Raw genomic sequence first — 26,772 nt, 5'->3', positions numbered from 1 at the left:
AAACTTCGAGAATCCTTAGCTTCTCCTCTCAGGCCTACTGTCTCTGCTCTTATTGAGAAAGCACTTATTTCAGTCCCAGGCCCCACCTGCTTTGAATGAGTGCTCTGGGAAGGCCAAGGAGACCGCATGAAATTACTCCAGGCCCTAGGTGCCTAGGACCACAGAGGAGGAGATGGAAGGTCTTCCTGTCCTTTCAGGCCACCTTAGCAAGAGGACTGCCTCGGTGGGAAGACTTTTCTCTGGGAGGCCAAAGTGTGGACAGCTATTCTCCAGGTTGTTCAGTCAGGACCTTTATCACAGTCATCCTGCAAAAGGCCCTGAACTCTTGACTTCTCACACTTTGCTTTGCCCCACTCCTGCTCCTCTTGCCTCCTCCCTTAGAAGTGTGTGTCTCTTTTCTCTTCCTTTACATAAACTCTGATACTCATTTGTGCCCTGACCCCAGGGTGGCCTCTGGTTGTCTTCGTGTTGCCTGGAGGGAAGGAAAGGAACTAAATTATTGACTCTTGCAAATGCATAGTTGAATGCAGTCCTTCACTCTCCCAGGTCACTATTATTATCACACAGACGAAAAAACAGGTGTACAGTCATGGTTAAGTTTAAAGCCCAGGACCACACGGCCAGGTCCCAGTCATACTCATTCATCAGACCCCAGGCCACCTCAGTACTCGGCCTTGCTCTGTCCTCTTCAAATCAGAACTCATTGTGAGTTAGAATACCATGCCTCTCTTGTCTCCCAAGCCCTCGGGTTTTATCATCAGTTCCTGCATCCTGTTCCTTTCTTGAAGTCCCCCAGCCACTTCTCGAGGCCAATGCTAAATCATCATCTTCCTCTCTCCTCCCTTAGCCTCAGGCCTATTCTCACGGGAATCCACTCTGACCCTGGGCAAAAACTCGAAATACGCAGTTTCTCAGTTTCTCAATGGAGCAATAGGGGAAAGTGCGCCGCGCTGCGGGGCGCTGCCTGATAAGCGGGAATCCAGATCCTAACCGCTGGCGCCCCTCGAGGGGAGGGGAGAGGGCGGAGGTGCTTCTGCGGCGGCATCTGTCCGAGGCGGGCGGGAAGCTGCTGCATTAAATTGTAAAATCGATTTATTGACCGGCAGGTGCGAGCAGCAGCAGATGGAGAGCAGCGCTGCCCGGGCGCATCTGCGGGGAGCGGCGGCATCGATCCTGGCCCCCCTCTGAAACCGTTCGTCCTGGGCCTTTCTGTCTGTCGGTTCACTCTTAAATGCAGGGCCAAGGTCCGAGAAACTGCGGCGCCGAAGTGACTAGTGTAGTTCAATTCCCTTCCCTATCCCCTCCTGTCCTCAGGGTCCGAGCTGCGCCCCCACGGCTGGCAGGCTCTGCCAGCCCCACTGCCCCAGTTGGCACGCGGCGGGCCAGCCTGACGCGTGGCAGCGCCCTGCGGCAGATGAGGCACGCGCCGGCCTCATTTCAATGTGAATGGATCGAATGAAGCAGCCATGTGGCAGCAACAGTTTGCAAATCTCCCCGCCTTCTGTGCAGCTCCCCGGCAGCGGCTCCCAGCACGTGGCCCCTTCTCCGCAGCGACCGCAGCAGGGTCTCTCAAGGCTTAAGTGCCCCGCCCCAGACAGGCCTGCTTCCCCGCCCCCAGCCTGTCCCGCGGGCGCAGTAGCCCAGACCCCACCTTGTCTCTACCCGGGTGCAGTGTGCCGGGTCCAGACCGCTGTCCCTTGGGAAGGGTAGCGGCCAAGAGGAGGGCTAACACCGCGCTGGAGGTCTCCGAGCTGCGCTGGTGGCCCTGGGGAGCGCTCATAGGCTTCCAGCGGGGAAGGAGGCCCGAAACCTCACCCCAATAACCTGCGGCCAATTTGGAGACACAGCTGAAAGAAAGCTTTGGCTTTTTTATTTTATTTTTCAGTTTCAGGGGTTGGTTCTGCATAATTGGTGAAATTGAGAAGTGGCATGCTCAGTGGCCAGGAGGAGGAACAGTAGAAGCAGAAATGCTCGAGGGAGAAAGGCTTTGACTGGCTTCCCAATACTGAGGCTTCAGAGCTGGGAAATGCTGAGGATGTCATGGAGTTGAGGAGCTGGGGGCCCAAGAAAGGGCTGCAGTTTATGGGGACTCATGTCGGTCTGGCTTAGGGACGTAGGGAGTGTCTACGTCAGGGTCAGAGTCAGCTGGCCCACAGTGACCTGCTATCCTCCGCCTCCTGCCTCCTACCCGACAGCCTCACAATCTTTCATTCCTTTGATTAACCAGGACTGGGTCGCCCTTCTTCCACTTTAGAGTCGGTTCTTTTGCTCATAACTAGGGAGTAGGAGAGAAGGGTTCCAGCTGTGCGATATGGAGAATCATTCCCTACACATTCTTGTCTAGTAATTGATCCCAGCAGATGGGAACTCCAGCAGGGACCCGAGGCTAAGAGTGGTGCCCTGGCCAGGTAAGAACCACAGGGATATTGGGAGTAGGTGCTTCTAGTGAAGAGGAAAATGTAACACTTTCCTTTCTGGGGCAGAAGTTTTCTAGGTTGGATGGCTCACATTGTCCATTTCTGAGGAAAACAGTGGTCACAACTTGTGTTTGGTCCTTGACTATCTGCAAAATATTTTGGCACATTAATGTGTATGAGTGGGTAGAACACTTCCAAGAGTAATAGATACCCTGTGTTATGTGGAAGTAGATGTCTCCCTTGAGAGGCAAGTGACAGCGTTAGAAAGAGGGAGGGAGCACGTGCCAATGAACTCCCAAGCTAGGATTTTGGTATGAGAGCTAATAGAACCTGGTGGGTTTGGTTGCATGCCAGCTCTAAGGAGAGAGTGGGAGCGTCCTCGGACACCCTAAGCAGGTCTAGGGATACACAGAGGACGCAGAGAGGGGTATTTGGGAAGTCCACTTGCCAGGACTGCCGGGAGGTACGCCCTGAGCTCCCCCTCCCTCGGGCCTGGGACTCGGCTTGCCCATAACCTACATTAACTCGCTAGTGCAGCCTGGGCCCATCTGCCGGCCCCCGCCCCACCTCGGTTCCCCACGCCAACCCGCTCGCGCCAGATGGTGGCTGGGAGGGGTAGCCGTGCGTGGGGGACCCCGGAGCCTCTCTCCTCACCTCACCCTACCCCCACCCCACGCTCAGAACCTCATGTTCCTCACCCCCCCCATCAACACCAACCAAGTAAAAAAATCAGACCATATTCGTCATTGGCAGCTGTTGGGCTCCTCTTTCCCTACTACGGCCTCCCTGGGGCTGGAGCCGCGTCCCCGCTCACCCTCCCCCCTGCCCCGCACTGATCTTATCATCCGACGACAGCCAGCCATCACCACGCGGGCGGGCTGACAGATGAAGCCACAGTGCCCCCACCGCCCTCAGTGTAGCCGAGAGAGAGTTCTCTAGCACCCCCGAGACTAGGAGAAGCCAGCCTTCCTCGGTCTGTGGCCTCCGGGGAACACGACGGGTTCTGGGAAAGCAGCTGCACGGTTTGCGCTCAGAGGCCACCCGGGAGAGGCACGCGTGCGACGTGGGTGAAGCCGCCCGAAACTCAAACAACTTGTACGCCTCCAGTTCCACCCTACATCCTGCCCTATGCAGAGAGAACGGGTCCTGCTCAGCCTCAGGCTCTCTCACCTTGCCTCTCTAGTGGCCCGTGGAAACTCCGGAGTTAGGACAGTTCCTCCCTATCCCCGTGGAGCTAGGGGACACGGGTCGGGGCCAGAATAGGCGACGGTGCCCAAGCGTGACCCAGGTGAGGAAGGCACTGAGGGAGAGGCCAGGACTTCATTACCATACAGCTGAGGGCGCACCCCCACCCCTAATTCGAGAACCACGCCCCCTACCTCCCTTTCGGACCACTAGTGCTGGCGCTAGCACGAGCCAGGAGCGGGGGCGTGGTGAACAGAAGAGAGAAGGCACGCGCTGGGCACGCCCCGCTGCTGGAGAGCGACACGCCTACCAGGTGCAGAGAAGACCAGCGCCTTAGACGCTTGGCCCCTTGCCTTGCTTGAAATGGCCACGGAAAGGTTAACGCGTCCGATGGCTTCCCTGCGGTGCTGGGGACGCGTGGTGGGTGGGTGTTCATAGGCTGGAGGCCAGCGAGGCACGAGCTACCTAAAAAGTCTGGGAAGGAAAGGGAGATCCAAGTCTCCTGGCGCTGGTTTTCGCTTCTTGGTTTAAGTTCTCCCCAGCATAGGTAGCTATGCCTGGAGCAGATACACCGCCTACCGGTACCCCTTAGAGTTTCCACCCCCAGGACCATCCCGGAACCACCTCACCTCCCGCCGATCACTGGACTACCCTCCTATCGTCTGGTGGCGAGGGTCTCAGCCTTTAACCGGACGATCTCTGAGGACTGCGCCCTGGGCACGCGCAGAGCTGGGAGCCCAGAGGTTGGAAGAGGGGCGGGGACCTGCGCCCTACTGGCTAGTTGACCGGGGGAGCGGCGGGGGCGGAGGCCCCCACCGGTGGGTGCTGGGACTGTAGCCACTAGAGGCCTGGAGGGGAGGGGAGAGTAACCATGAGCCCGTCTGAGTGACAGGCTGCGAAGAGGAGCCAATATATATAAGAAAGGCTCCGGAGCGAGCAGGTTTCAGTAGCGGCGCTGCTCGCCGGCCAGGAACCCAAGGCCAAGAGCCTCAGCCAAAGCCGCTTGGGTGCAGTGTACCCCGGCGCTAGAGCGCTTGAGGCCCTAGGATTAGCTCCAGAACACATCCTTAGAGTGACCACCGCCCGGTTGCCTTCACCTGGATTACCTACAGAGGCATCGAGCCGCGGAGTTTTCGAGAAGGTGACAAGGGAGCAGAGCGCCGAAAGGAATCAGCTTTGCAGGAACTGGGCTGGCAGACGGACGTGCGGGAGGGAGAGCGACATCCCTAACAAGCAGATTCAGAGCCCCCCGAGCGGAGAGGACACCCCAAGGCATGACGCCCGGGTCTCGGAGCGCCTTTCACTGGGCGCTGCTGCTGCTGGCGGTACTGTGGCCGCAGGTAACGTCCCGCGCCCTCTCCGCCCCCTCCCGCGGCTGCGCTCCCGGCTTGCGCCCCGGCGCCGCTGAACCTGACCGCCCTCCTCCCTCCTTCTCTCCGTCCCTGTGCAGCAGCGCGCGGCGGGCTCCGGCATCTTCCAGCTGCGGCTGCAGGAGTTCGCCAACGAGCGCGGTGTGCTGGCCAATGGGCGGCCCTGCGAGCCGGGTTGCCGGACTTTCTTCCGCATCTGCCTTAAGCACTTCCAGGCAACCTTCTCGCCCGGACCCTGCACCTTCGGCAGCGTCTCCACACCGGTATTGGGCACCAACTCTTTCGTCGTCAGGGACGAGAATAGCGGCGGGGGTCGCAACCCTCTTCAACTGCCCTTCAATTTCACCTGGCCGGTAAGCACAAACTGAATGCACTGGGGGGATCACTGAAGGCAAAAGAAGGGAGCTCCCCGAAACCAGAGCCTCTCTCCTAAGCGGCCCCGCCCCCCCCGCGCCCGCCCGGAGAGCTCCAGGGGCTCTTTCTCGCCCTCTTCCCCCCCCACCTCCATTCTCTCATAGGACCATCCCAAAAAAGGGCTTTCACTAGTCTTTCTAGTTTCTTGCTTTTCTTCCACCCAGTTTCATTGCCAATACCCCAACTCTGCACCAACCGCCCATCCCCAGCTCTCACTTACATTCCCGCATCCCACATCCCTCCCCTGTCTTCTCAGCTCGCGCTGCCCGAGCACCAGTTATGTTGACCTGAGCTCGGTAACTGTATCCTGCAATTAGATTAATTAAACAGGCTGCTGTGCGAGGCACCCCTCCTTTCCCGCCCTGCTCATATCGCTATCTCTCTGTCCCCACCCCCCTTTTGCTTCCCAGGGTACCTTCTCACTCAGCATCCAAGCTTGGCACGCACCGGGAGACGACCTGAGGCCAGGTGAGAATCTCATTCCTCAGCCACAGGGGGGCGACATCACGCAGCGCCGAAAGAGTTAACCTGTTATAGGCGGGGGAAACGCGGGCTTGGGGGTGGGGGCCAGGACGCTTAGCTTGGCCGGAGCTGCGCCCCGCGCTGGACGCTCGGATTCCGCTTGCTGCCTGGACTCAGAGCACAATTGCGTTTCCTGCGGGTTATTTTTGGCGTGGGAACGCGGGGAGCACGGCGGTGAGAAAGGCCGAGGCTGCCAGCGCCGCTGACGGGCCCCTTCCTGTATTTTACACCTTTTGCGAATTCCGCTCCTTTGGAAAGGGAATAATGGCTTTGGGATGTTGTTCTGACACAGAGGAAAAGGATATTTCACCAGCACAACAATTCTCACTTTGAAAAGGAAAAAAGAAAAAAAAAATACCTACCTCTGGAGCAGAACCCCTGAAACCTCACCAAAGAACCCCTTGCTCCCAAATCTCGGATCAGATTTTTTTTTTTTTCCATTTTGACCTCTTTTCCTCTTTCCCCTCTGTATCTGCCTCCACAACCCTGGGATATCTTAACATCCGTCTATTGTACCCTTTTTGAATGCTATCAAGCCCCCTGCACATGCACACACCCTGGGAAGCTAAGTAGCAAGGCTTTGGGACCCTCTGTCCTGTGCTTGCTGGCAGGTGGGGTTATCTGGAATAACTGGTCTGGTTGTTAACTGACCACCATAGTCACCGTGGCGAAGGAGACAGTGGTGGGCCGCGCGCAGTCTCTGGCTCTCTGACCCGGTCCTCTCCCTGCAGAGGCTTTACCAGGCGATGCACTTATCAGTGAAATCATCATCCAAGGCTCCCTTGCTGTGGGTCAGACTTGGCAACCAGATGAGCAAAACAAGACCCTCACAAGACTGCGCTATTCTTACCGGGTCATCTGCAGTGACAACTACTATGGAGATAACTGTTCCCGTCTGTGCAAGAAGCGCAATGACCTCTTCGGACACTATGTGTGCGAGCCAGATGGCAGCCTGTCCTGCCTGCCCGGTTGGACTGGGAAATACTGTGATCAGCGTAAGCAGCCAGGCCCCTACTGGAATGGAAGGAAGGGGATTTCCCCCAAGAAAATATTATATAGTTGTCTCAGCTTCCCTCAGAGTGGGTCTGTGTTACCTACTAGCTGGGCCTCAGGGCCAGCTAGGGATGCTGTAACTTGGGACTCCATAAGCCCACATGGATCCCTATTCTTCATTCCACCCAGCATGGTTCTCTCCCACCCCCTCGTCCCTGGTTCCCTTTAAGATAACCATGGCTCCTCTTGGAGGCTAATGGTAGGAAGTGAGCTCAGGAGAGCAGGACAGGAGATTGAGGCTTTGGTACCCTAACCTCATCCAGCTCTATTTCCTTTCCTTAGCTATCTGTCTTTCTGGCTGTCATGAACAGAATGGCTACTGCAGCAAGCCAGCAGAGTGCCTGTAAGTTGGGGGCAGGAAGCGGGAGTAGGGGGACTCTTCCTTGTAACCAGGCCTCTCAGCTTACACTCAGCTTCCCTTTTGCCCTTCAGCTGCCGTCCAGGTTGGCAGGGCCGCCTATGCAATGAATGTATCCCCCACAATGGCTGTCGTCATGGCACCTGCAGCACCCCCTGGCAGTGCACCTGTGAAGAGGGCTGGGGAGGTCTGTTCTGTGACCAAGGTGAGTAGGGGAAGGAGAGATGGGATGGCAGGGGCTGAAACTAGAGATGGTGACTAGACCCTCTTCCTATTACTGTTCAAGGATCTTAGGACTAGTGAATGTGCACGTGTGTGGTGTTGGGGGTGGAACTCAGGACATCACACGTGCTAGGCAAGTACTCTACTCTAAATCTTGGTGCTTTTAAAGGCTCTTTCCAACTGAATTAGAATGGATGGTGGGGCATTCTTCCCCGGGTACAGAAGAGCCAGGCTGACTAAAGAGGCCCCAAGGGTAACAGCTTGTCAGCCTGGAGCTTATACTCATAAATTCTAGCAAGACCAAAGAGAAAGGGAGGCCGAGCTCTGTTCCTCTTTTTGCCTTTAGTTACCTATTAACCCTCCGAGTGTTTGCTCACCTTCCAAGGCTGTTTGAGCAGCTCTCCCCTAAACAGCTGTCTGGTGGGGTGTACCCACTGACTGCTCTGGGCTGTGGCCAACCTGGGCCTCTGGGTGGAGGGAACATCTAACTGCCTTTTTTTAGTGTGGGCACAGCCACCTGCCTTTCTCCAGTGACACTTGCCAGGCAGCTGCCTGAGCTCACACAATTTCTACCTGGTATTTAAGGGTTGTTACTCCTTGGCCTACACAGGAGTCTGTGAGCCCCAGCCTTGAGAGAGGGAACCTTTTCTTCTCCATCCCTGTATCCTCCCAGCTGCATCCTCCCATTTTCAGGGTCAAGCACTGTGTCTGCTGCCATGGAGACACTGCACAGGGCTGGAGAGGATGGGGAGGGGGGTTGCCATGCTGGAAAAAGCTTACATAGGCCCTGACTTGTTACCAGCATGGAATTCAGTCCTTGTATGCTCTCTCTCTCCCCCCTTCCCCGCTCCATACAGAACTTCCCCCATTTTCCTGTCCCCAACACACACACACACACACACACACACACACACACACACACACACACACACCTGGTCCCTTGCTCTCTCCCTTTCTGCAGTCCATATTTGCTCCCAGGTGGTACAGTCATATACTCATTGTATGCAAACAACCCTTATAGGCCCTCTGTTTGCTTTGTCTGGCTTTCCCTCATTGTTCTTCTCCAATAATAAATAGCTATCACTCAAAACACACTTTTAACACCTCCTTTAGAAAATGCCTGATTCTGTGTTGGCTGTCTTCTCCCTGCTACTCTTTCCACCTGTTGAAATTTTACTCCTTCTAGGTCCTCATAAGCTTGCACCTCCTCCACGAAGCCTTTCGTGACTTCCTCATTGGCTAGGGGCCTTGACTTCACCTCCTTCTCCTCTTCATCCTACTGTGACTGGTAGTGTTTGTGCGCTTACACAGCAGGACGTTGACCAATTGCGCTTGACTTTCCTATATTTGTGCAGCTTATATGTGGCTTAGGGTACTTCAACACTCATGACTTCACTGTCTGGAAAACTTTGAGTTGAAGCTTCTTTGGGCCAAGTCAGGGTGACTTCTTTGCAGGTAGGTGGGACAGTTTCTGGTCTTACTCAGCTGAATGCTTCCTGTCTCCACAGATCTCAATTACTGCACTCACCACTCTCCATGCAAGAATGGAGCGACATGTTCCAACAGTGGACAGCGGAGCTATACCTGCACCTGTCGCCCAGGCTACACTGGTGTGGACTGTGAGCTGGAACTCAGCAAGTGTGACAGCAACCCCTGTCGAAATGGCGGCAGCTGTAAGGTGAGACCCAAGCCTGCCCAGGGAGGCAGGGGTCTAATTAAGTAGCATCCAGGCAGTCTTTGGATGTGTATCCATGGATAGGCACTATGGGTAAGAAGAGGCTAGCTGCCAATCTCATATGTCCTTGCCCCATCCCCAGGGTCTAACTTTAGCCTGTTTATGGTCTCTCTCCAGGACCAGGAGGATGGCTACCACTGCCTGTGTCCCCCAGGCTACTATGGCCAGCACTGTGAACATAGTACCTTGACCTGTGCAGACTCACCCTGCTTCAATGGGGGCTCCTGCCGGGAGCGAAACCAGGGGGCCAGTTATGCCTGTGAATGCCCCCCTAATTTCACTGGCTCCAACTGTGAGAAGAAAGTAGACAGGTGCACCAGCAACCCGTGTGCCAATGGTAAGTCCTTTCTGTTACCTTACTTAAGTGCTGAACTGACCCTGGGGCCAGAGAGCCTAAGCGAGAGCCCTGTCAGCTACTCAGACTGAAATGGACTCTCCTTTGCTTTGGAGGGGGAAAAGCTTGTATAATTGGGGGTGGCACATTGGAGGAGAATCAGGTCAGCAACAGGCCGTAGGTGAGGGGTAGTGCCCCATCCTGTATGACTTCCATTTTTATTCCCATGGATGAGCCCTGGTCTGATGAGAATAGCCAAGTGACCCTCCTCAGGAAGCCTTGAATTAGAAAGAAGAATGATGGAGGCTTCATATCTCTTGTCAAGGGAGCAGTGATGGTTAGAGCTCTGACTCGTGAAGCCTCATCTTTCCCCACACTCACCTAGGATGAGTGTGGCACTAAGTATCTAGAATATCCAGCACATTTTGAGACACAAAACAGGTTGGTGACGCACACCTTTAATCCCAGCACTTGGGTGGCAGAGGCAGGCGGATCTCTGTGAGTTCAAGGCCAGCCTGGTCTACAGAGCGAATGCCAGGATAGGCTCCAAAGCTACACAGAGAAACCCTGTCTCAAAAAAAAAAAAAAAAAAAAAAAAAAAAAAGGTTGGTGATCTTCGAGCATTTGGTCAACAGGTAACTGTCTATAAGGCAGACAGGCAGACAGCCATTCGGGAATTATTGAGGGCCTGGGGGTGGCAGTGTTTCCACTCAGCTCCCTGGAGCCACAGTTTTATCATCCCTGAATGGGAAGATGTAACTAAGTGTCTTTGGTGTGGTAGCAAAGATTAAATTAAATGAGAATTGTGCCTACATTGCACTTCCTGTAGGTAGTCTGCACTTGCCCTTTTATCTTCCCTACCTGAGTCTCAGAGCCACCTGTGAAGTTTAACAGGTGAAGAAACTGAGGCCAAGGGGTCAGTAAAGCCACAGGTGTCAGATCCCCCTGCTAGAGAGAGCAAGCCAAGCATATCTGTCTTACCCTAAAGTTCTGTAAGATGCCAGTGACTGCTATACCAAATCCACTGAGACATGGAGAACCAGGGTCAGCCCAACTCCAAGACTTCACAGTCTTTGTTTAGGGCTCTGTCCATGCAGGCTGGACACATGGGGTTAGAATGGCCTAAACTCATGGATTAGGCCCCATGCCCTTCACCTGGGAATTTGCAGGCTGTTGCTGACTTGGGTCCTGTGTCCTTACAGGGGGCCAGTGCCTAAACAGAGGTCCAAGCCGTACCTGCCGCTGCCGACCTGGATTCACAGGCGCCCACTGTGAACTCCACATCAGCGACTGTGCCCGAAGCCCCTGTGCCCATGGGGGCACTTGCCACGATCTGGAGAATGGGCCGGTGTGCACCTGCCCTGCTGGCTTTTCTGGCAGGCGCTGTGAGGTGCGGATAACCAGCGATGCGTGTGCCTCAGGGCCCTGCTTCAACGGGGCCACCTGCTACAATGGCATCTCCCTAGACAACTTCGTCTGCAACTGTCCTTACGGCTTTGTGGGCAGCCGCTGCGAGTTTCCCGTGGGTTTGCCACCCAGCTTCCCCTGGGTCGCTGTCTCCCTGGGTGTGGGGCTGGTGGTACTGCTGGTGTTGCTGGGTATGGTGGCAGTAGCTGTGCGGCAACTGAGGCTTCGGCGGCCCGATGATGGCAGCAGGGAGGCCATGAACAACTTGTCGGACTTCCAGAAGGACAACCTAATCCCTGCTGCCCAGCTCAAGAACACAAACCAGAAGAAGGAGTTAGAAGTGGACTGTGGCCTGGACAAGTCCAATTGTGGCAAACCGCAGAACCACACATTGGATTATAATCTGGCTCCAGGACCCCTCGGGCGGGGAGCCATGTCTGGGAAGTATCTTCACAGTGACAAGAGCTTAGGAGAGAAGGTGCCACTTCGGTTACACAGGTAAGCCATACTTGGAAGCCAGGGCGTGTCTATGGACCCTTACATAGTTTGACTGTGTCTCCCAGGCTGAGTGGGAGACTGTCATCAGGCCCTGACTGCTTTTAAACAGTAGGGATGTGGTACGAACAACAAGGCATCCCAGCTGCATTTCTGTAGGGAGTCAGGCACATACTTGTAGTCCTAATTACTTAGGCTGAGGCAGGATGATGGCAAGTTAGATGCCATCCTGGTTAACACCGCACAGCATGTCTCAAAAACAAAACGAAACAGCTCAGAAGGTAAATGTGCACACTACCAAGACTGAAGACCTGAGTTTGATCCCTAGGACCCATGTGTTAGAAGAGGAGAACAGATTTCTGAAAGCTGCCCTCTGACTTCCACAATGGTGCGGTGACAGGCACATATGCACACACATGTGTATACACACACACGTGTACACACACATGTGTACACACACACACACACAACGATTTAATTTTTTGTTTTGTTTTGTTTTTTTGTTTTTTGAAACAGGGTTTCTCTGTGACTTTGGAGGCTGTCCTGGACCTTGCTCTTGTAGACCAGGCTGGTGTCAAACTCACAGAGATCCACCTGCCTCTGCCTCCTGAGTGCTGGGATTAAAGGCATGCACTACCACTGCCCGGCCAATTTAATAATTTTTTAAGAATTCTTCTAGGGAATTTTTATTTTTAAAATGGGGTTTCTCTGTAGAAACCCCAGGGCTGTCCTGGAACTTACTCTGTAGACCAGGTTGGCCTTAAACTCAGAGATCCACTTGCCTCTGTCTCCCGAGTGCTGGGAATAAAGGTGTGTGCCACCACCGCCCAGATTCTTCTAGGGATCCATTACTAGAAGCCCTCTCGCTCATTCATTCATTCTTCACTCCCAAATACCAACTGTCTACAGGGTATCTCTTGTGACTTCCATCTTTCTACAGTATGGCTTCTCTCTAGTGGCAATATTCGCTTTTTCTAGTGGCCACATGACTTTTCTGGTTTGGTTGAGTCTGGTGGCTCTCTTAAGGGGCCTGTTCTGAAGGTCAGCATTGAGCATCCCCGGCCTACATCATTCTGAACCACTGCAGTACATACCCTTTAACTCTCTGGGATCTAGATTAGCACCTCATTGCATTTCCAGGCTCCCCTCCTCCCTCTTCCTCATTCTTACCTGCCTGTCTTGTGTTCCTTCAGTGAAAAGCCAGAGTGTCGAATATCAGCGATATGCTCCCCCAGGGACTCCATGTACCAGTCAGTGTGCTTGATATCAGAAGAGAGGAACGAATGTGTCATTGCCACAGAGGTGAGTTCTGGGCTGGCCTTCTCTGTCAGCATGTCCCCTCCTGCCTTGTGTGGATGGAAAAAAATGCCCTGCTTACCAGCAACCTCATGCCTGAAGGGGTGGGCTCTTAGGTCCCCTGCTGGCCTTATTGCCACAGAGGGTGTGAAACAAGAACTAGGTGGTATGCCTGACCTGGCAGCTGCACCAATGAAAGGGACAGAATTAAGGAGCCAGGGGAACCTCTGGTAGAGCTAGGAAGGACAGCCATGGTACTGGCTACCTTTCAGGAACTGTTTCCCACTTGCATTTGGGTGAAGACAGTTGATTGTGTCTACCTGTTCCTTGTCACTGGCTTCCTCCAATGTATTCCCACATTAGTGCAAACTCCCAGACACTTGTTGTCTTAGGGAAGAAGACTAAGGGGACTGCCCCTCCCTCAGTGACTTCTCCCAGAGAGGCCCAAAGCATTCCGGAGACAGTGCCTATCCCCAAGATGACCATTTCCCCATTTTGTTTGTGCTCCCCAGGTATAAGGCACGAGCCTACCCAGACACCCAGCTTCGGCCCAGCAGCTGGGTCTTCCTTCTGCATTGTTTACATTGCATCCTGGATGGGACGTCTTTAGTATGCACAGTGCTGCTCTGAGGAGGAGGAGGAGGAGGGAATGGCATGAACTGGACAGACTGTGAACCTGCCAAGAGTTGCACCACCTCTGCATGCCTTCAGGAGTCTGCCTGGCTTCAGATGGGCAGCCCTACCAACAAGGGAGAGAGCTGAGGAACCAGAGGACATCAGTTGAGCTGATACCTAAGGTGCCACTTGGACTTGCTCTGCCAACAGTGGCCATCATGGGGCTCTTGACTGTTCTTCAGAGAGAAGTGGTGGCCCTAGTAGGTCTTGGAGCTGCTGTAGCTCCCATGGGCATCTGTGTTTCCAAAGTGCCTTTGCCCAGGCTCCATCATGACAGCTGGGTCCAAATGAGGGAGGAGAGATGAGGCTTGCAAGGAATGGGCCTCCTGTAGGCAGGAAAGCTTTGGAGTTTGGCTTTTGTTAGGAGCTACCCTGTATGTGACGTGAGAGAAGTGGTTCCTGCCCCCATCCACAGCATGGGGGGCGCCAGCTAGCCTGGACCCTCTGGGCAAAAGTTGGTAGATCGCCTCTCACTGGTCCTGGGGCCTCTGGGCTTGTGTGAACAGATGGGCTTAGGGCCTGCCTCTTTTGCCAGCTAGGGTTTCAGGCCTAACTGGGGAGCTGAGGGCCATCATGTTAAAATTCCACTGAGGGAGATAGCGGGTGCTGCTGTGGCCTAGGCCCTTTCCTCCCTGTGCCCATTTCTGTGCCCTTGAGCCTGGGCTCTATCAGTGCCCACTGCTGCCCCAGACCACCCTTGAAGCCGATCTTCAGAAATCAATAATATGAGGTGTTTTTTTGTAGTTTATTTTGGAATCTAGTATTTTGATAATTTAAGAATCAGAAGCACTGACCTTTCTACATTTTATAACATTATTTTGTATATAATGTGTATTTATAATATGGAATAGATTGTACAGGAATTTATTACTTCTTGGGTCCTGTCTTTGTAATGGTGGAGTGGGAATCTTTTCCCTGCCTTCCCACCCCAAATAGTCGGAAGCCCCAGCTCTTGAATGCCCTCCTGGACCCCCTCGGGCCTTCGCACACTTGGGTTTGGCATTTTGTATGGAAGGCCTGTGTCTCAGTCCGATCTTTGGAGAGCCTAACCTCATCCATCTCATCCCCAGCCTAGGCCAACCTTCCAAGCCTAGTGACTTTGAGACTGGGTGCCATTATCCCACTTTATGCTCCCACCATTCCATGGGGCTATCTTTCCCCTGACTGGAATCTCTCTCTACTTTCCCCCAAGTCTGAGAAGAAGAATGGGGGCCTTGATCTTCTCCTACTGAGGAGGACTCTCTCTCATTACTTATTCAAAAGGACTCTTATTAGATCAGGAGCTAAGTCCTGTTCCATCTGGGCACTTCCTCCTACACTAGCACCTGCTGTTTTCCCAGTACTAGTGTGGAACTGACCTGAAATGGAGATGGGTAGGGGCTTTGCCCTGGGCTTTGTCTTTCTCGAAGCTGGACAGAGATGAGGGGATGAATGAGTGAGGCTACAAGGAGTCGGGGGATCAGAGCTTCCCTGAGCCTGGGTTGCTCAGGCTGAGACACTAATGGGGGAATTTCCAATCTACTCCATGCCCAGCTTCCTCTAAGGCACAGGATAGTCCCTAGGGTGCCAATCCTCTCTCTGCAGCCACAGACATACCCCATGGTGAGCAAATGATGAAAAACCAAAACCAAAACAACAACCCCAAATGAGGGAGCTGCTCAGATGCCCCCAGCTCTCGGCCTGTTTACAGAAAGCAAAGCAGACTCAACAGATACCTTCCTGATGAATCCCACTGTGGGAGGCAGACCTGCCCTCACCCCCAGCTCCATCGTGGTGCCCCAGGATCTGGGTGTTTATTAGAGTGCCAGCAGCGTGCACATGTTCCACGGCTTGGTCATCATTCTCTGTTGCTCCACCGCACACACAGGGTATCAAACAGGAAAACATTCAGGGAACCGTTCCCACAGCCTGAGCCCTGAGCCGACAGCAGGGGAAGAACAACACGACCTCACTCTTCCTGCCCAAAATGAAACAGGAAAGCAGCTCCTAGGCTCTGGGGGCGGGGGAAACAGGGCTGGGACAGAAAGCTAGATGACGAGGCTCCCATGTGGGGGACAGGTAGGACACCCGCAAGCCTGCACGTCCACACCACCAGGCTGTGTTACATTGCCAGATGGTCAGAGAAGAGCCCTGGAGGGGTCCTGGTTGCTGGCTCAACCCTTTACCACCTCAGATATCCTAACTGGGGAGCTGAGAGCTCCCAACACCTCACCCTGGCTTCCTGGTGCAAGTGGGAACCCATGCAAAGACTTAGTGTGGTATGCTTGCTGGTACTTCAATCTGCAGCCCATGCCAGACCCTCTCCCCAGCAACTCAGAAGTGGGTTCCAGTTCTCACTTGGGGTGTGAACAAATTATAATCTTCTCTCTCAGGATTTCCTGAAGGTTTCTCCTTGAGGGGCCAGGCTCACTTGATAACTCAAGCGTCTGGGAGACTTGACATTCAAACAAGATTAGACTATAGTTTTAGACTAGCTGTAAAGTGCTCTCAGTAGCCTAGCAAATGCTCGTCTTTGTTTGTATATATATATTTTTTGAGTTTAGAAGTTCCTCAGCAGCCTGGAGTTACTGTCCTCTCTAAAGAATCAGTCTGACCTCCTAGTGACCTTCGGCCCTAATGACAGCTGGTTTTCCAGAGCTTGTTGGCTGGTGACCACCTGGAGATCCTTGTCCTCTGGGTTGGGAGGGACCATGAAAAAGGCCGTGGTGTCTTTATTGGCTTGCTCAGGCAAGGCCACAGTGGATCTAGTCCAGGGGTACAACGGTTCCTACCAGCTTCTGCTCAGGCTAGTTGAGGCCACAGGACTCAAGCAACAAGTGCCAGGAGCCCTACAGAGCCCTCTGCGAACTCCCTCCTCTCGTTATGTGTTGTCTCCCGGTGGGTCTGCACCATCTGTGGGCCCAGCCCTCCGCCCCGTGTGACCCGCTGCAATCCGGGAAGGAGATGGAAGTGATTCACTCAGGGAACTGTGACTGTCCCTTCCCAGGGAGGGGATGCTCCTGGGAGGTCCCAGTAACCTTTCCCCAGGGGGGCCGCGCCCACTGCTCCTCGCGTCCCGGGCTGGGTCGGATTGGGCAGCGGAAGAGTCAGGTGCGCTCGCCCGCCTGTCGGGGTCAGCTCTCCACCTGCTGCCACCGCCGGGCGCCCGGGAGCTCTGCGGCTCCCCGCCCTCTGCTCTTTGTTACAGCCCGACTTCCTGTTTGTGGTCGCCGACCCGGGCTCACTTCCCGGGCCGGGAAGCCGCCGAAGGCCGTGAGTTTCTCGGAGACACTCCCACTGGGTCCCGCCCCCTGCCTCCTCCGTGTCTGCCCCGGCTCTTCGTCCCTCCCCCACCCCTCCCTCCCGCCGCGGGAAGCGGAGTCTCCAGCGGGCTTCACGGCGGGACGGCAGGACAGCCACCGGACACTAGAGGGCGCTGCGCGGCCGCCCAGGCTGCTGTCCCGCAGGAGGCTCCTGGGGACCAGTCCAGGAATCCCGAATTAGTTTGCACCTCTGCTCAGCAGACCTGGGTCCTGATTCTGTACCACTAAACTGAGAGAGTAACTGGAAGGAACCCAGTGCGATGCTTTCCTCCAGATAGTGTTCTGGTGTTCAGAAGAGCAAGGGCCCTTCACCCGTTAAAGCCAACTCTGACACATCCCTACCATCTTCCATCCGCCTCCTGACCTGAATGGAAGGGAGCAGTTAGAGTTAGTGACTAAAACTAAACCCCTTTCCAACGCCAAGCGATCTGGGACATCTATTTCTCTTTGAACCCCTATATTATACATAGGCCAGACATTGATGGCAGAGCGTAGTTGTTTATCTGAAGAGAAAAATCAGTCTGGAGAGGCTAACCATTCAGGTTCATTTGGCTTTGTGTTTTGTTTTTGAGACAGGGATTTAGCTTAAACTGGCCTTGAACTCCTTAAGTAGCCAAAGATGACATTGTCTTGGGGTCAGCATAAAGGGGTAAATTCACTTGAAGTCACTTGTAATAGTGAGTTACAGTGGTTGCAGTTGCAAGCTGCTGTGACTCCAGGATTGGACATAGTAATGTCCATCTTTGTCCCCAGCACTTGGAACAAAGAGTGATTGAGTTCTAGGCCAGCATGGTCAACATAGCAAGTTCCAGGACAGCTTTGGCTACAGAGACCCTGTCTCAAAAAAAAAAAAAAAAAGAGAGAGAGAGAGAGAGAGAGAGAGAGAGAGAGAGAGAGAGAGAGAAAAGAGAGAGCTCTGTGACCATGTCAGTGTTTTTGGATGGTTGGTGCCAGAGTCTTATCTGGGCCCTAACTGCCTGACAAACACTGTTTCCTGTCTCAATCCCTCCTTAGAACAGGTGACCCTAAATGACTTTGGGAGGGAATAGATCAATCAAGCTACTTCCTGCTGAGGAGGGGTGTTTAATATTGACAGCAGTTAGGACCCCCATTAAAATATCCGTCAATGACCTATGGTATCAGTTAGGTGAAAGATCCACCTCAGGTTGTATGGATGATGTATGATTTTCAATCAAGAACACACAAATAAGGTACACTCTAAGATAAAACAAGCAAATACAAATCAAAATCAATAATACAATGTATGGAAGGTGGTAGAAAGAAACAAATCCAGTATATTCTTTCTTCTGGGATCTGATCGTGCCAAGAACCTTGAGCTATGTTATCCATTAAAAAACCCTTTCTTTTTTGCTTTTGTTTTTTTTTGTTTTGTTTTGTTTTGTTTTGTTTTTTGAAACAGGGTTTTCTCTGTATAGCCTCAGCTGTCCCAGAACTCGCTGGGTATGAACTCACAGAGATCTGCCTGCCTCTGCCTCCCGAGTGCTGGGATTAAAGGCGTGCGCCACCACTGCCCAGCCTAAACCTTTATAAGGTTATCTTTGTTTTTTGATAGTTGTTCACCCCCCCACCCTGGAGTCCAGAATTGACAGGGTTCATTAGTAAGATTGCAAGTGTCACTTGCCTGAGCAGTAAGGAAGTCTAAGGCTTTTGTTTGTTTTAATTTCCTGTGTATGTGTGTTTTATCTGCATGTATACTGGTGTGCTACCTATGGGCCTGGTACCTGTAGAGGCCAGAAGAGGGTGTCAGGTCACTGGGGACTGGAGTTACAGATGGTTGGGAATAGTCAAATGGGTGCTGGGACGTAAACTCATGTTCTCTGAAACAAAGCTCTTAGCCACTGAGCCATCTCTAGCCCAGGCCTCTAGTTTTGAAGGACTGCATCAGACAACGAGTAAAAGCTCTGCTGTTGAGTTTCAGTGGCCTGAAGACCCAAGAAAACTGCAGGACTTGGGAAATTTAGTGAAACTAGTAATGGTGAAGAAACTCTTCGAGATAGCCCCAATGGTCATGGGTGGATCCACAGAAAAGCTTGGAGAAGCAGGGGTTTGGTCACATGTAGAGTAGCATCTTGAAGTAGAGAATGCTTGTTTTAGGAAGGATCACAAATTGGAAAAACCTGATGGAGGAAAGTTTGGACCTTAAAGGTCTGTGTATCAGAGAAGACATTTGCTAGGCTGTATCAACTCTGCCAGAGAATGAACAGCATTAGGCAAAGATAGGAGCCACACAAATAAAAAGCCTGCCCTTTTTAAACCAACACCAGTGGAAGGGCCATACCTGAGTCCAAATAAATGTTTTGCTGGAAGATAACCCTGTCTGAATAGTCCAGAGGGATCCCAGGGGCCCCGTAGGATAAAATCTGAAGGTCTGCCCTGGGAAATAATCATCTACATAGAGAGGCCGATCTCAGGCTGAGTGGTTATGAGGTATTTAGCATAACAGATTCCTAGAGAAAAGCAGCAGGCATGGTAGATGAGGTTAGAAACACTGCAAGTCTTTACACTCTCAAACCTATCCCCCAGTGACATATTTCTCCCAGCAGGCCACAACTCTTCAACAGCACCACCAACTGGGACCAAGTATTCAAATATCTGAGATGATGGGGGACATCTGTCATTCAAATCATTATAAGGACTGTCTCTGAATCCCTGGGGGCAGGAGCACGTAGGTGAGTTGGATAACCTTGGAAGTTGGGTCATCAAAAGCAAACAGGCATTGGAATCAGGATACAGAGGGATGTAGAAAAAAGGTGCCCATTAAGCCTAGGGCAGTAAACTGTTTGGAATTCTTTGGGGTCGGGGCCAGGAGAGTATATGGGTTGCAGCTTCATTTGTAAATCTGACATCCTGGACTTGTCTCCGTTCTCTGTTCTCTGTAAGGTTTCTCCATGAACAGGTGTGTGTTGTAGGGGCTTTTACAAGGAGTTCTGGGCTTCACTATGTAATTCTAACTGGCCTGAAGCTTGCTATATAGATCGGGATGGTCCTGGACTCACAGAGATCACCTGCCTCTGCCTCCCAAGTCCTGGCTTTATTTTTGTTGTTGCTTTTCATTTTTGTTTTTCTCTGTGTAGCTCTGACTATCCTGGGACTAACTCTGTATACCAGGCTGGCTTTGGCCTCACAAAGAGCTGCCTGTCTCTGTCCCCACACCCTAGTTCTAGAATTTAAGATATGCAAGCACCACCTTGCCCAGATGTCTTATCATTATTATCATTTTTAATGATGTAAATGCATGTGTATCTTGCAGGGGTGTGCGCACATGAGTTCAAGTACCCACAGAGGCCAGAGGTGTCATATTGCTGAGGTGGTTTGAATGAGAATGGCCTTCAAGTTCGAATACTTGGTCCCTATTGGTGGAACTATTTGGGAAGGATTAGGAGGTGGCTTTGTTGGAGAGGGTGTGTCACTAGGGTTGGCTTTGCCATTCCCAGCAGCTCACTGGCTGCTTCCTATTTGTGGATCAGGAAGTGAGCTCCTAATCTTTCCTGTCACTGTGCTCTTGCTTCACTCTCATGGGCTCTAATCATCTGAAATGAGAATCCCAACTAAATTCTCTCTCTCTCTCTCTCTCTCTCTCTCTCTCTCTCTCTCTCTCTCTCTCTCTCTCTCTCTCTCTCTCTCCCCAGGGTTTCTCTGTGTAACAGCTCTGGCTGTCCTGGAACTCACTCTGTAGACCAGGCTGGCCTCGAACTCACAGATATCTTCCTGCCTCTGCCTCCAGAGTGCTGAGATTAAACATGTGCACCACCACTGCCCAGCTAAATACTCTCTTTTATTATGGTGCCTTGGTCATGGTGTTTTGGTCACAGCATAGAAAAGAAACTCGTAACTGTAACTCCCCTGGAGCTGGAGTTACAGGTAGTTGTGAGCATCTAAGTGTGGTTACTGGGATCATAGCTCAGATCCTCTCTGCAAGAATAGCAAACACTGTTACTCACCAAGCGTCTCTCCAGCCTTGTGCATCCAGTTTTAAAAGTTATTGCTGTTGGGGAAATAAAGAGGAATCTTAGATGGATTTTAGTAGGGGAAGTTGTTTGCCCTTCCAGTTTGTCCCTTGATGGCCCATATACTCAGACTAATTTTTTCTAATTTTCTATTAGAAAAAAGACGAGTCTTCATCCTGGGGCCATGGAGACAGTGGTCACCAAGTGAGGCACGTTTTGTCCCAAAAGGGCAAAGGACTTTCATGTTATTGGGGGGGGGGCTTTAGGTTCATTTTCTGTTGCTGTGATGAAACAACCTGTCACAAAGTAACTCAGAAGAGGAAGAGTGGATTTGGCTCATAACTCCAGGTTGCCATCCGTTGTTCACAGCTCCAAGTTACTGTCCAGTGTTTTGGGGAAGTCAAGGAGGACCTCAAGCAGCTAGTCAAATTACATCTACAGTCAGGAGGAGAGGAAAATAAATGCACCGTGCTGCCTGCCTGCTTTCCAGCTAACTTCATCTGGCTTTCTCCCCTCAGGACCTTCTGCCTAGGGAATGGTTTCCCTTTATCAATTAACAATGGAGACAATTCCCTAGCCAGGTGCCTTTAATGTCAGCACTCTGGAGGCAGAGGCAGGTGGATCTCTGTAAACTCAAGGCCAGCCTGGTCTACAGAATGAGTTCTAGGACAGCCAGGGCTGTTACAAAGAGAAACCATGTCTTGAAAATCAAAACAAAACCAAAAAAAAAAAAGTGCTGGGAATAGACCTCAGTGGTATTTTCCTAGCATATATAAGCCCTTCAGGACCAATCTGTGAATTGCCTGGCAAGAGAAGAGAATAAGAAGGCTAAAATTTGCCTCCACTGAATCTAAGTATTTAGCCTGATCACATTTCTAAGCCACTCAATTCTTCAAAGCTGAGTCAGACAGACAGATAGACTATGAGTCTGCCCTGGGTACAATAGAAAGTGGTAAATCTTAAATGAAAACAATTACTTAACCATGCATCAGACATTAGCTAAAGAGCTTCAGCCCTTGTTAAAGCCACAGGGTGAATGCCATTCCTATTGTTTCACATTTCAGAAGACTGATGACCAGAGACAACAAGGTAAGGGTGGCCCAACTGATAGGGGGTGGAGTGGGGCTTAAATCTGAACTTAGAGACCATGTCTGGGAAGGCTGGGCATTCTACTGGAATTGGCAGTTTTGTAAGGTAACTTCATCCTTAAGCAAAATTAATTTATGTAATTCTTTATCTCCCAAAACAAACGCTTCCCCTGTTTCAGATAAACATGCTTACTAGCAACCGTTGTTGATCCAAGTGTCTGGGATGAGAAGTGGGAAGAAACAGATCACAAGGAAATGGGAAGTGGTGGCTTTTTTTAGAACAATAAGGAAAGGTTAATTTGGGAAAGATCCAAAAGAGGAAGCCATCAGGTGCACGTCATGTGGAAGACACATGTGACTGTGCGAGGTAGAGGTGATGCCTGGGCCCATCACGCCTCCTGGGATGCAGCTCTGTGGGCATGGCACTAGCAGCCCCTCCCTGGAGGTCCTGTAGAAGGAAAGCTAAGGTGTGTTTGCTACTGATGTCAAAGAAAGCAGGCAGCTAAGTGAGGGTTTATTGCTTGAGAAAGAAATGTTGGCAAAGAGAAACAAAGATGACAATAGGAAGGTGTTTAAGATCCCCTAGCCAACTTTTGTGAACATTTCTATTTTGAAATTGTTGAACTTGTATCAGATAGTATGTGAGATATTACCCCAACCTTTTCAAGGTAAGAGTACATATTTTTGCTGGGCAGTGGTAGCATATGCCTTTGATCCTAGCACTTGGGAGGCAGAGGCAGGTGGATTTCTGTGAGGCCAGTCTGGTCTATTCTACAGAGCAAGTGTCAGGACAGGCTTCAAAGCTACACAGAGAAACCCTGTCCCGAAAACCGAAACAACAAAAAGAAACTGTTCAAAACAACAACAAAACAAAGTGCATATTCTCTCTCCTCCTTCTTCTCCCCCTACCCTTTCCCTCCATTGTTCTCAGCACATTTGTGAGTGGCTTCTATATGTATTATGATATTGACTCCAGTGGACCTTCAAAGATGAGTAAGTTTTGGGGGGAGCTCTTACCTCGATGGGAGGAGGGATACCAAATGATTGTCAGCAAGGAGGCTTGTGAGCCCTACACCCAACCTACCTGTATATTTATCTGTGAAATTATATCTACCTTCCAACAGAGTGGAGAAGTTTATATTATATATATATATATATAATATTTTTTTTTATATAATATTATATATAATATAATATATACAATATTTATAATATATAACATATACTTATATATAAATATATATTTATAATATAAATATATTTATAATGTAATATAATATATAATATTTTATATAATATATATAATATTTTATTATATTATATATATATATATATTTTTTGAGACAAGGTCTTACTGTGTAGTCCTGGCTGGACTAAAACTCACTATGTAGACCAGGCTGGCTTTGAAATTCCAGAGACCCACCTGCATCTGCCTCCCAAGGGGAATTTATAATTAGAATGGCTGCAAAAATATTTAGCAAACTGTCTGGCACATAGGAAAAACATGAGGTGCAGAGGATAGGTAACCAGATGTGACCCAAGGGATTGTAGGAGGGTCGAGTGAGTGTATAACTGTGTGTGGATAAGATCAGGTTCTGGTTTGGTTGGGTAGGAAGAGGTCTGAAAAGGAATATCACAGAAGAGTTCTCCAGGTGGTTCAGACAATGTGCTTTTTTATGTAATTATACATCATAGTTGTGTTCCCATGCCAGTAAGTACAGGCACACCGAATTGTTTCCAGTGGATTCACAGATCTAATGGGCTGTATCAGCTTTATGTTACCATCTATGGCTGGACGTTTAAGTTTTTCTGTGCACATGTGCCTGTGTGTGTATGTTCATTTCTGTCATGTGAATTAACCATAATTTACTTAAACATTTAGCTACTTTTGGGTAGCTACATAGTAAGATTCTGTCTCAAAGAAAGAAAGAAAGAAAGAAAGAAAGAAAGAAGGGAGGGAGGGAGGGAGGGAGGGAGAAAGAAAGAAAGAAAGAAAGAAAGAAAGAAAGAAAGAAAGAAAGAAAGAAAGAAATTGCACTTCAGTTGGAAGTGTAGCTCAGTGGCTAGCATGCTCGCCTAGCATACACAAAACCCTGGGTTTCATCCCCAGAATTGCACAAATCAGAGTTGCTGACGCATGTCTGCAATCTGGCATTTAAGGTGTGAAAGCAGGAAGATGAGAAGTTCAAGGTCATCTTCAGCTACATAGCAAACTCGGGCCAGCTTGGTTTACATGAGACTTTGTTACAACAGACAAAAACAAACACAGATGACATTTCAGGACCAGTGAGATGGATCAGTGTGTAAAAGGCCTTGCCACAATACCTGATGACCTGAATTGGATCTCTGGGACTCCTAAAAGTTGTCCCGTGACCTTCACACATGCTTGCATGAATATCCGTGCTCACACACATATGCAATAAATAAATATAATAGAGAATAACCATTTCATTAAAGCTTAGCGTTTCTCAACTGCAGCATCAACACTTCAGCACTTGTATTTGGTGTCTCCACTGTTAATGAGGCGCCCTTTCACTTATTTGTCTGTTGCAAAAGGATCTCACATTGTAGCCCAGACTTACTTGGAACTCACTATGTAGCCAAGACTAACCTCAAATTTGTAGCAACCCTCCTGCCTCAGCTTCCATAGTGCTGGAACCAAAGTGGTACCAGTCATGAGCCACCACCCTGTACATTGTTGTTTTTAATAGTTTTACTGTTGCTCATGTGACAGTCCATATCCTGCATTTTTGGTTTACTATACAGCCATTGGCATTTTTACTAGAATGTATTCATAATAGTTACCAATTTTAAATGAAGTCAAATTAGTCTTGTTGTTTTGGGAAAGAATCTCCCTATATAGCCCAGGCTGACCTTGAACTCATAATCCTATGGTCTCAGTTTCCCATGTGCTGGGATTACAGGTGTGAACCATCCCCCTTGGCAGAAATAGCTTCTTTTTTGGTTGTTTTGTTTTTGGGGTTTTCGAGACAGGGTTTCTCTGTGTAGCTTTGGAGCCTATCCTGGCACTCACTCTGTAGACCAGGCTGGCCTCGAACTCATAGAGATCCACCTGCCTCTGCCTCCGGAGTGCTGGGATTAAAGGCATGTGCCACCAAACGCCCAGCTGTTTTTTGTTTTTGTTTTTTGAGACAGGGTTTCTCTGTGTAGCCCTAGCTGTCCTGAAACTAGGTCTGGAAACCAGGCTGACCTCGAACTACAAGAGACAGATACCTTCCTTCGCCTCCCCATATGCTAGGATTAAAGGCATGCACCACCACTGTCTGTCTTATCTTTCTTTTTAAAATCTCAACCAGAATATAAAAAAGAAAGTCCAAATTTGCTGCCCTTCTGTCAGGGCCATGTAAGGACTCAGGCAGTCACTTTGAACATTTTAATGAGCTTTTCCAGACTCCTCCTTGCAGGTTAGCAGACATAGACTGCTTCTCTCCACAGGGCAGAGGATGGAAGCCAGGGCTTCCCACATGCTAGCTAAGCTCTCTACCAGTCTCACCTCAGACTTTCCCAAGTTGAAAAAGTTACATGATGTTATTTTACAAGGCCCTTTTTCATGTAATTATATATCATAGCTAATGTGTAAATCCCAGTAAGCCCAGCCATATAGAACTGTGTCTAATGGTTTCACAGAGGTAGTTGGTGTAGCAACTTCGTTACCATGTATGGATGGACACTTGCTTTCTCTGTGTGTAACTTTGTTATCTATCATGTGGACTGACCACAATTTACTTGACTATTTAGAGATTTTTAGGCTTTTGCTACCACAAATACCATTAAAATTTCAGGTATATGGCTTTTTTCATATTGTGAAGAATTCCCTGGAATGGAAAGAGTGGGTGGCAGGGTTGTTTGTCCTGACTCAGATATTTTCAGTTTCCCTTCTCCCACGGAAGATGGTGAGGGAAGACTCTTAGAGGCTATTTTCTGTAAGAGGCAATACCAAAGGGGTTACTAAGAGGAACTAACAGAGAAGACAGGGGAGATTAAACACAGAAAGTAGCAGCAAAGAAGAAAATTACCAGAGATCACCATTTTTCTAAACAATTTTCTATTCAGAAAAGTAATGTGTGATCTTCATAGGTAACCCAGACCTGGGGCAGGCAGAGATTAAAGGCAGAGGGCACATGAGTGTGAGGACCTATGTTCTATTCCCAAATTATGAAAGCAAACAAAATTTCCTCCAACTTTTAAGAATATTTGCACGCTGTTCATCCATACATTTATTCTTTTTCTTTCTTTCTTCCTTTATTTTATTCTTATTTTTTTATTTTTGGGCTCTTCAAGACAAGGTTTCTCTGTATAACAATCCTGACTGTCCTGGAACTCACTCTGTAGACCAGGCTGGCCTATAAACTCACTGAGATCCACCTGCCTCTGTCTCCCAAGTGCTGGAATTAAAGGCGTGCACCACCATTGCCCGGCCACATTTATTCTTTTAGAGACAGTCTTGCTTTGCAGCTCATGCTGGCCTGAACCTCCAGATCTCTGTCCTCAGCCTCCTTAATGCTGGGATTAATGCTTAGACACTTCGGGAATGAAACTATCTGGGTTTATATAATTCTGGGGTTAAATAAGTAAGACTCACTGACAGTTTCCAAGGCCTGGGAACTCACTCCAGATCCTCCAAGTGGGAAGGCTTTCTGCTTGTTGTTTCCCTTTCCTAACGAGAGATGCCCAGAGGGCAGCCTCTTGCTGCTACTTAGGAAGTTAAGCGCTATCTCCCCTCCAGCCTGCAGTTTGGGGTGGCAGTGGCTCACCAGGGGCAGCAAGGACAGGCTGCTGGGGAAAGGTATCTGCGGTGGCTCCTGCAGTGTTTGGGATAGAGAGGAACTGCCAGGGAGACAGCCGGTGCCCACATTGGTGCCGGGGGCCATACACACTGCCTGGCAAGAGGGGAGAAGGCTGCAGCTGCC

The 26,772-nt window shown here is 50.4% G+C and overlaps 1 protein-coding gene across 1 annotated transcript; it reads left to right on the top strand.

Annotated features, from left to right (window-relative positions):
* The first annotated feature begins 4,876 nt into the window (after positions 1-4,876).
* Positions 4,877-16,966, top strand: Dll4 (delta like canonical Notch ligand 4). Its single transcript, XM_035447049.1, has 11 exons — positions 4,877-4,942; positions 5,053-5,325; positions 5,797-5,854; positions 6,640-6,903; positions 7,244-7,304; positions 7,394-7,524; positions 9,050-9,219; positions 9,394-9,613; positions 10,813-11,515; positions 12,706-12,814; positions 16,511-16,966. The coding sequence occupies exons 1-11, from the start codon at positions 4,877-4,879 to the stop codon at positions 16,964-16,966; spliced, it is 2,511 nt and encodes an 836-aa protein (XP_035302940.1).
* Positions 16,967-26,772: the final 9,806 nt, after the last annotated feature.

The sequence above is a fragment of the Cricetulus griseus genome, chromosome 6 (genome assembly GCF_003668045.3).
Source record: "Cricetulus griseus strain 17A/GY chromosome 6, alternate assembly CriGri-PICRH-1.0, whole genome shotgun sequence".
NCBI lineage: Eukaryota > Metazoa > Chordata > Mammalia > Rodentia > Cricetidae > Cricetulus > Cricetulus griseus.
Note: the sequence above shows the minus strand (reverse complement) of the source record. Positions and strands in the feature narration are given on the sequence as shown.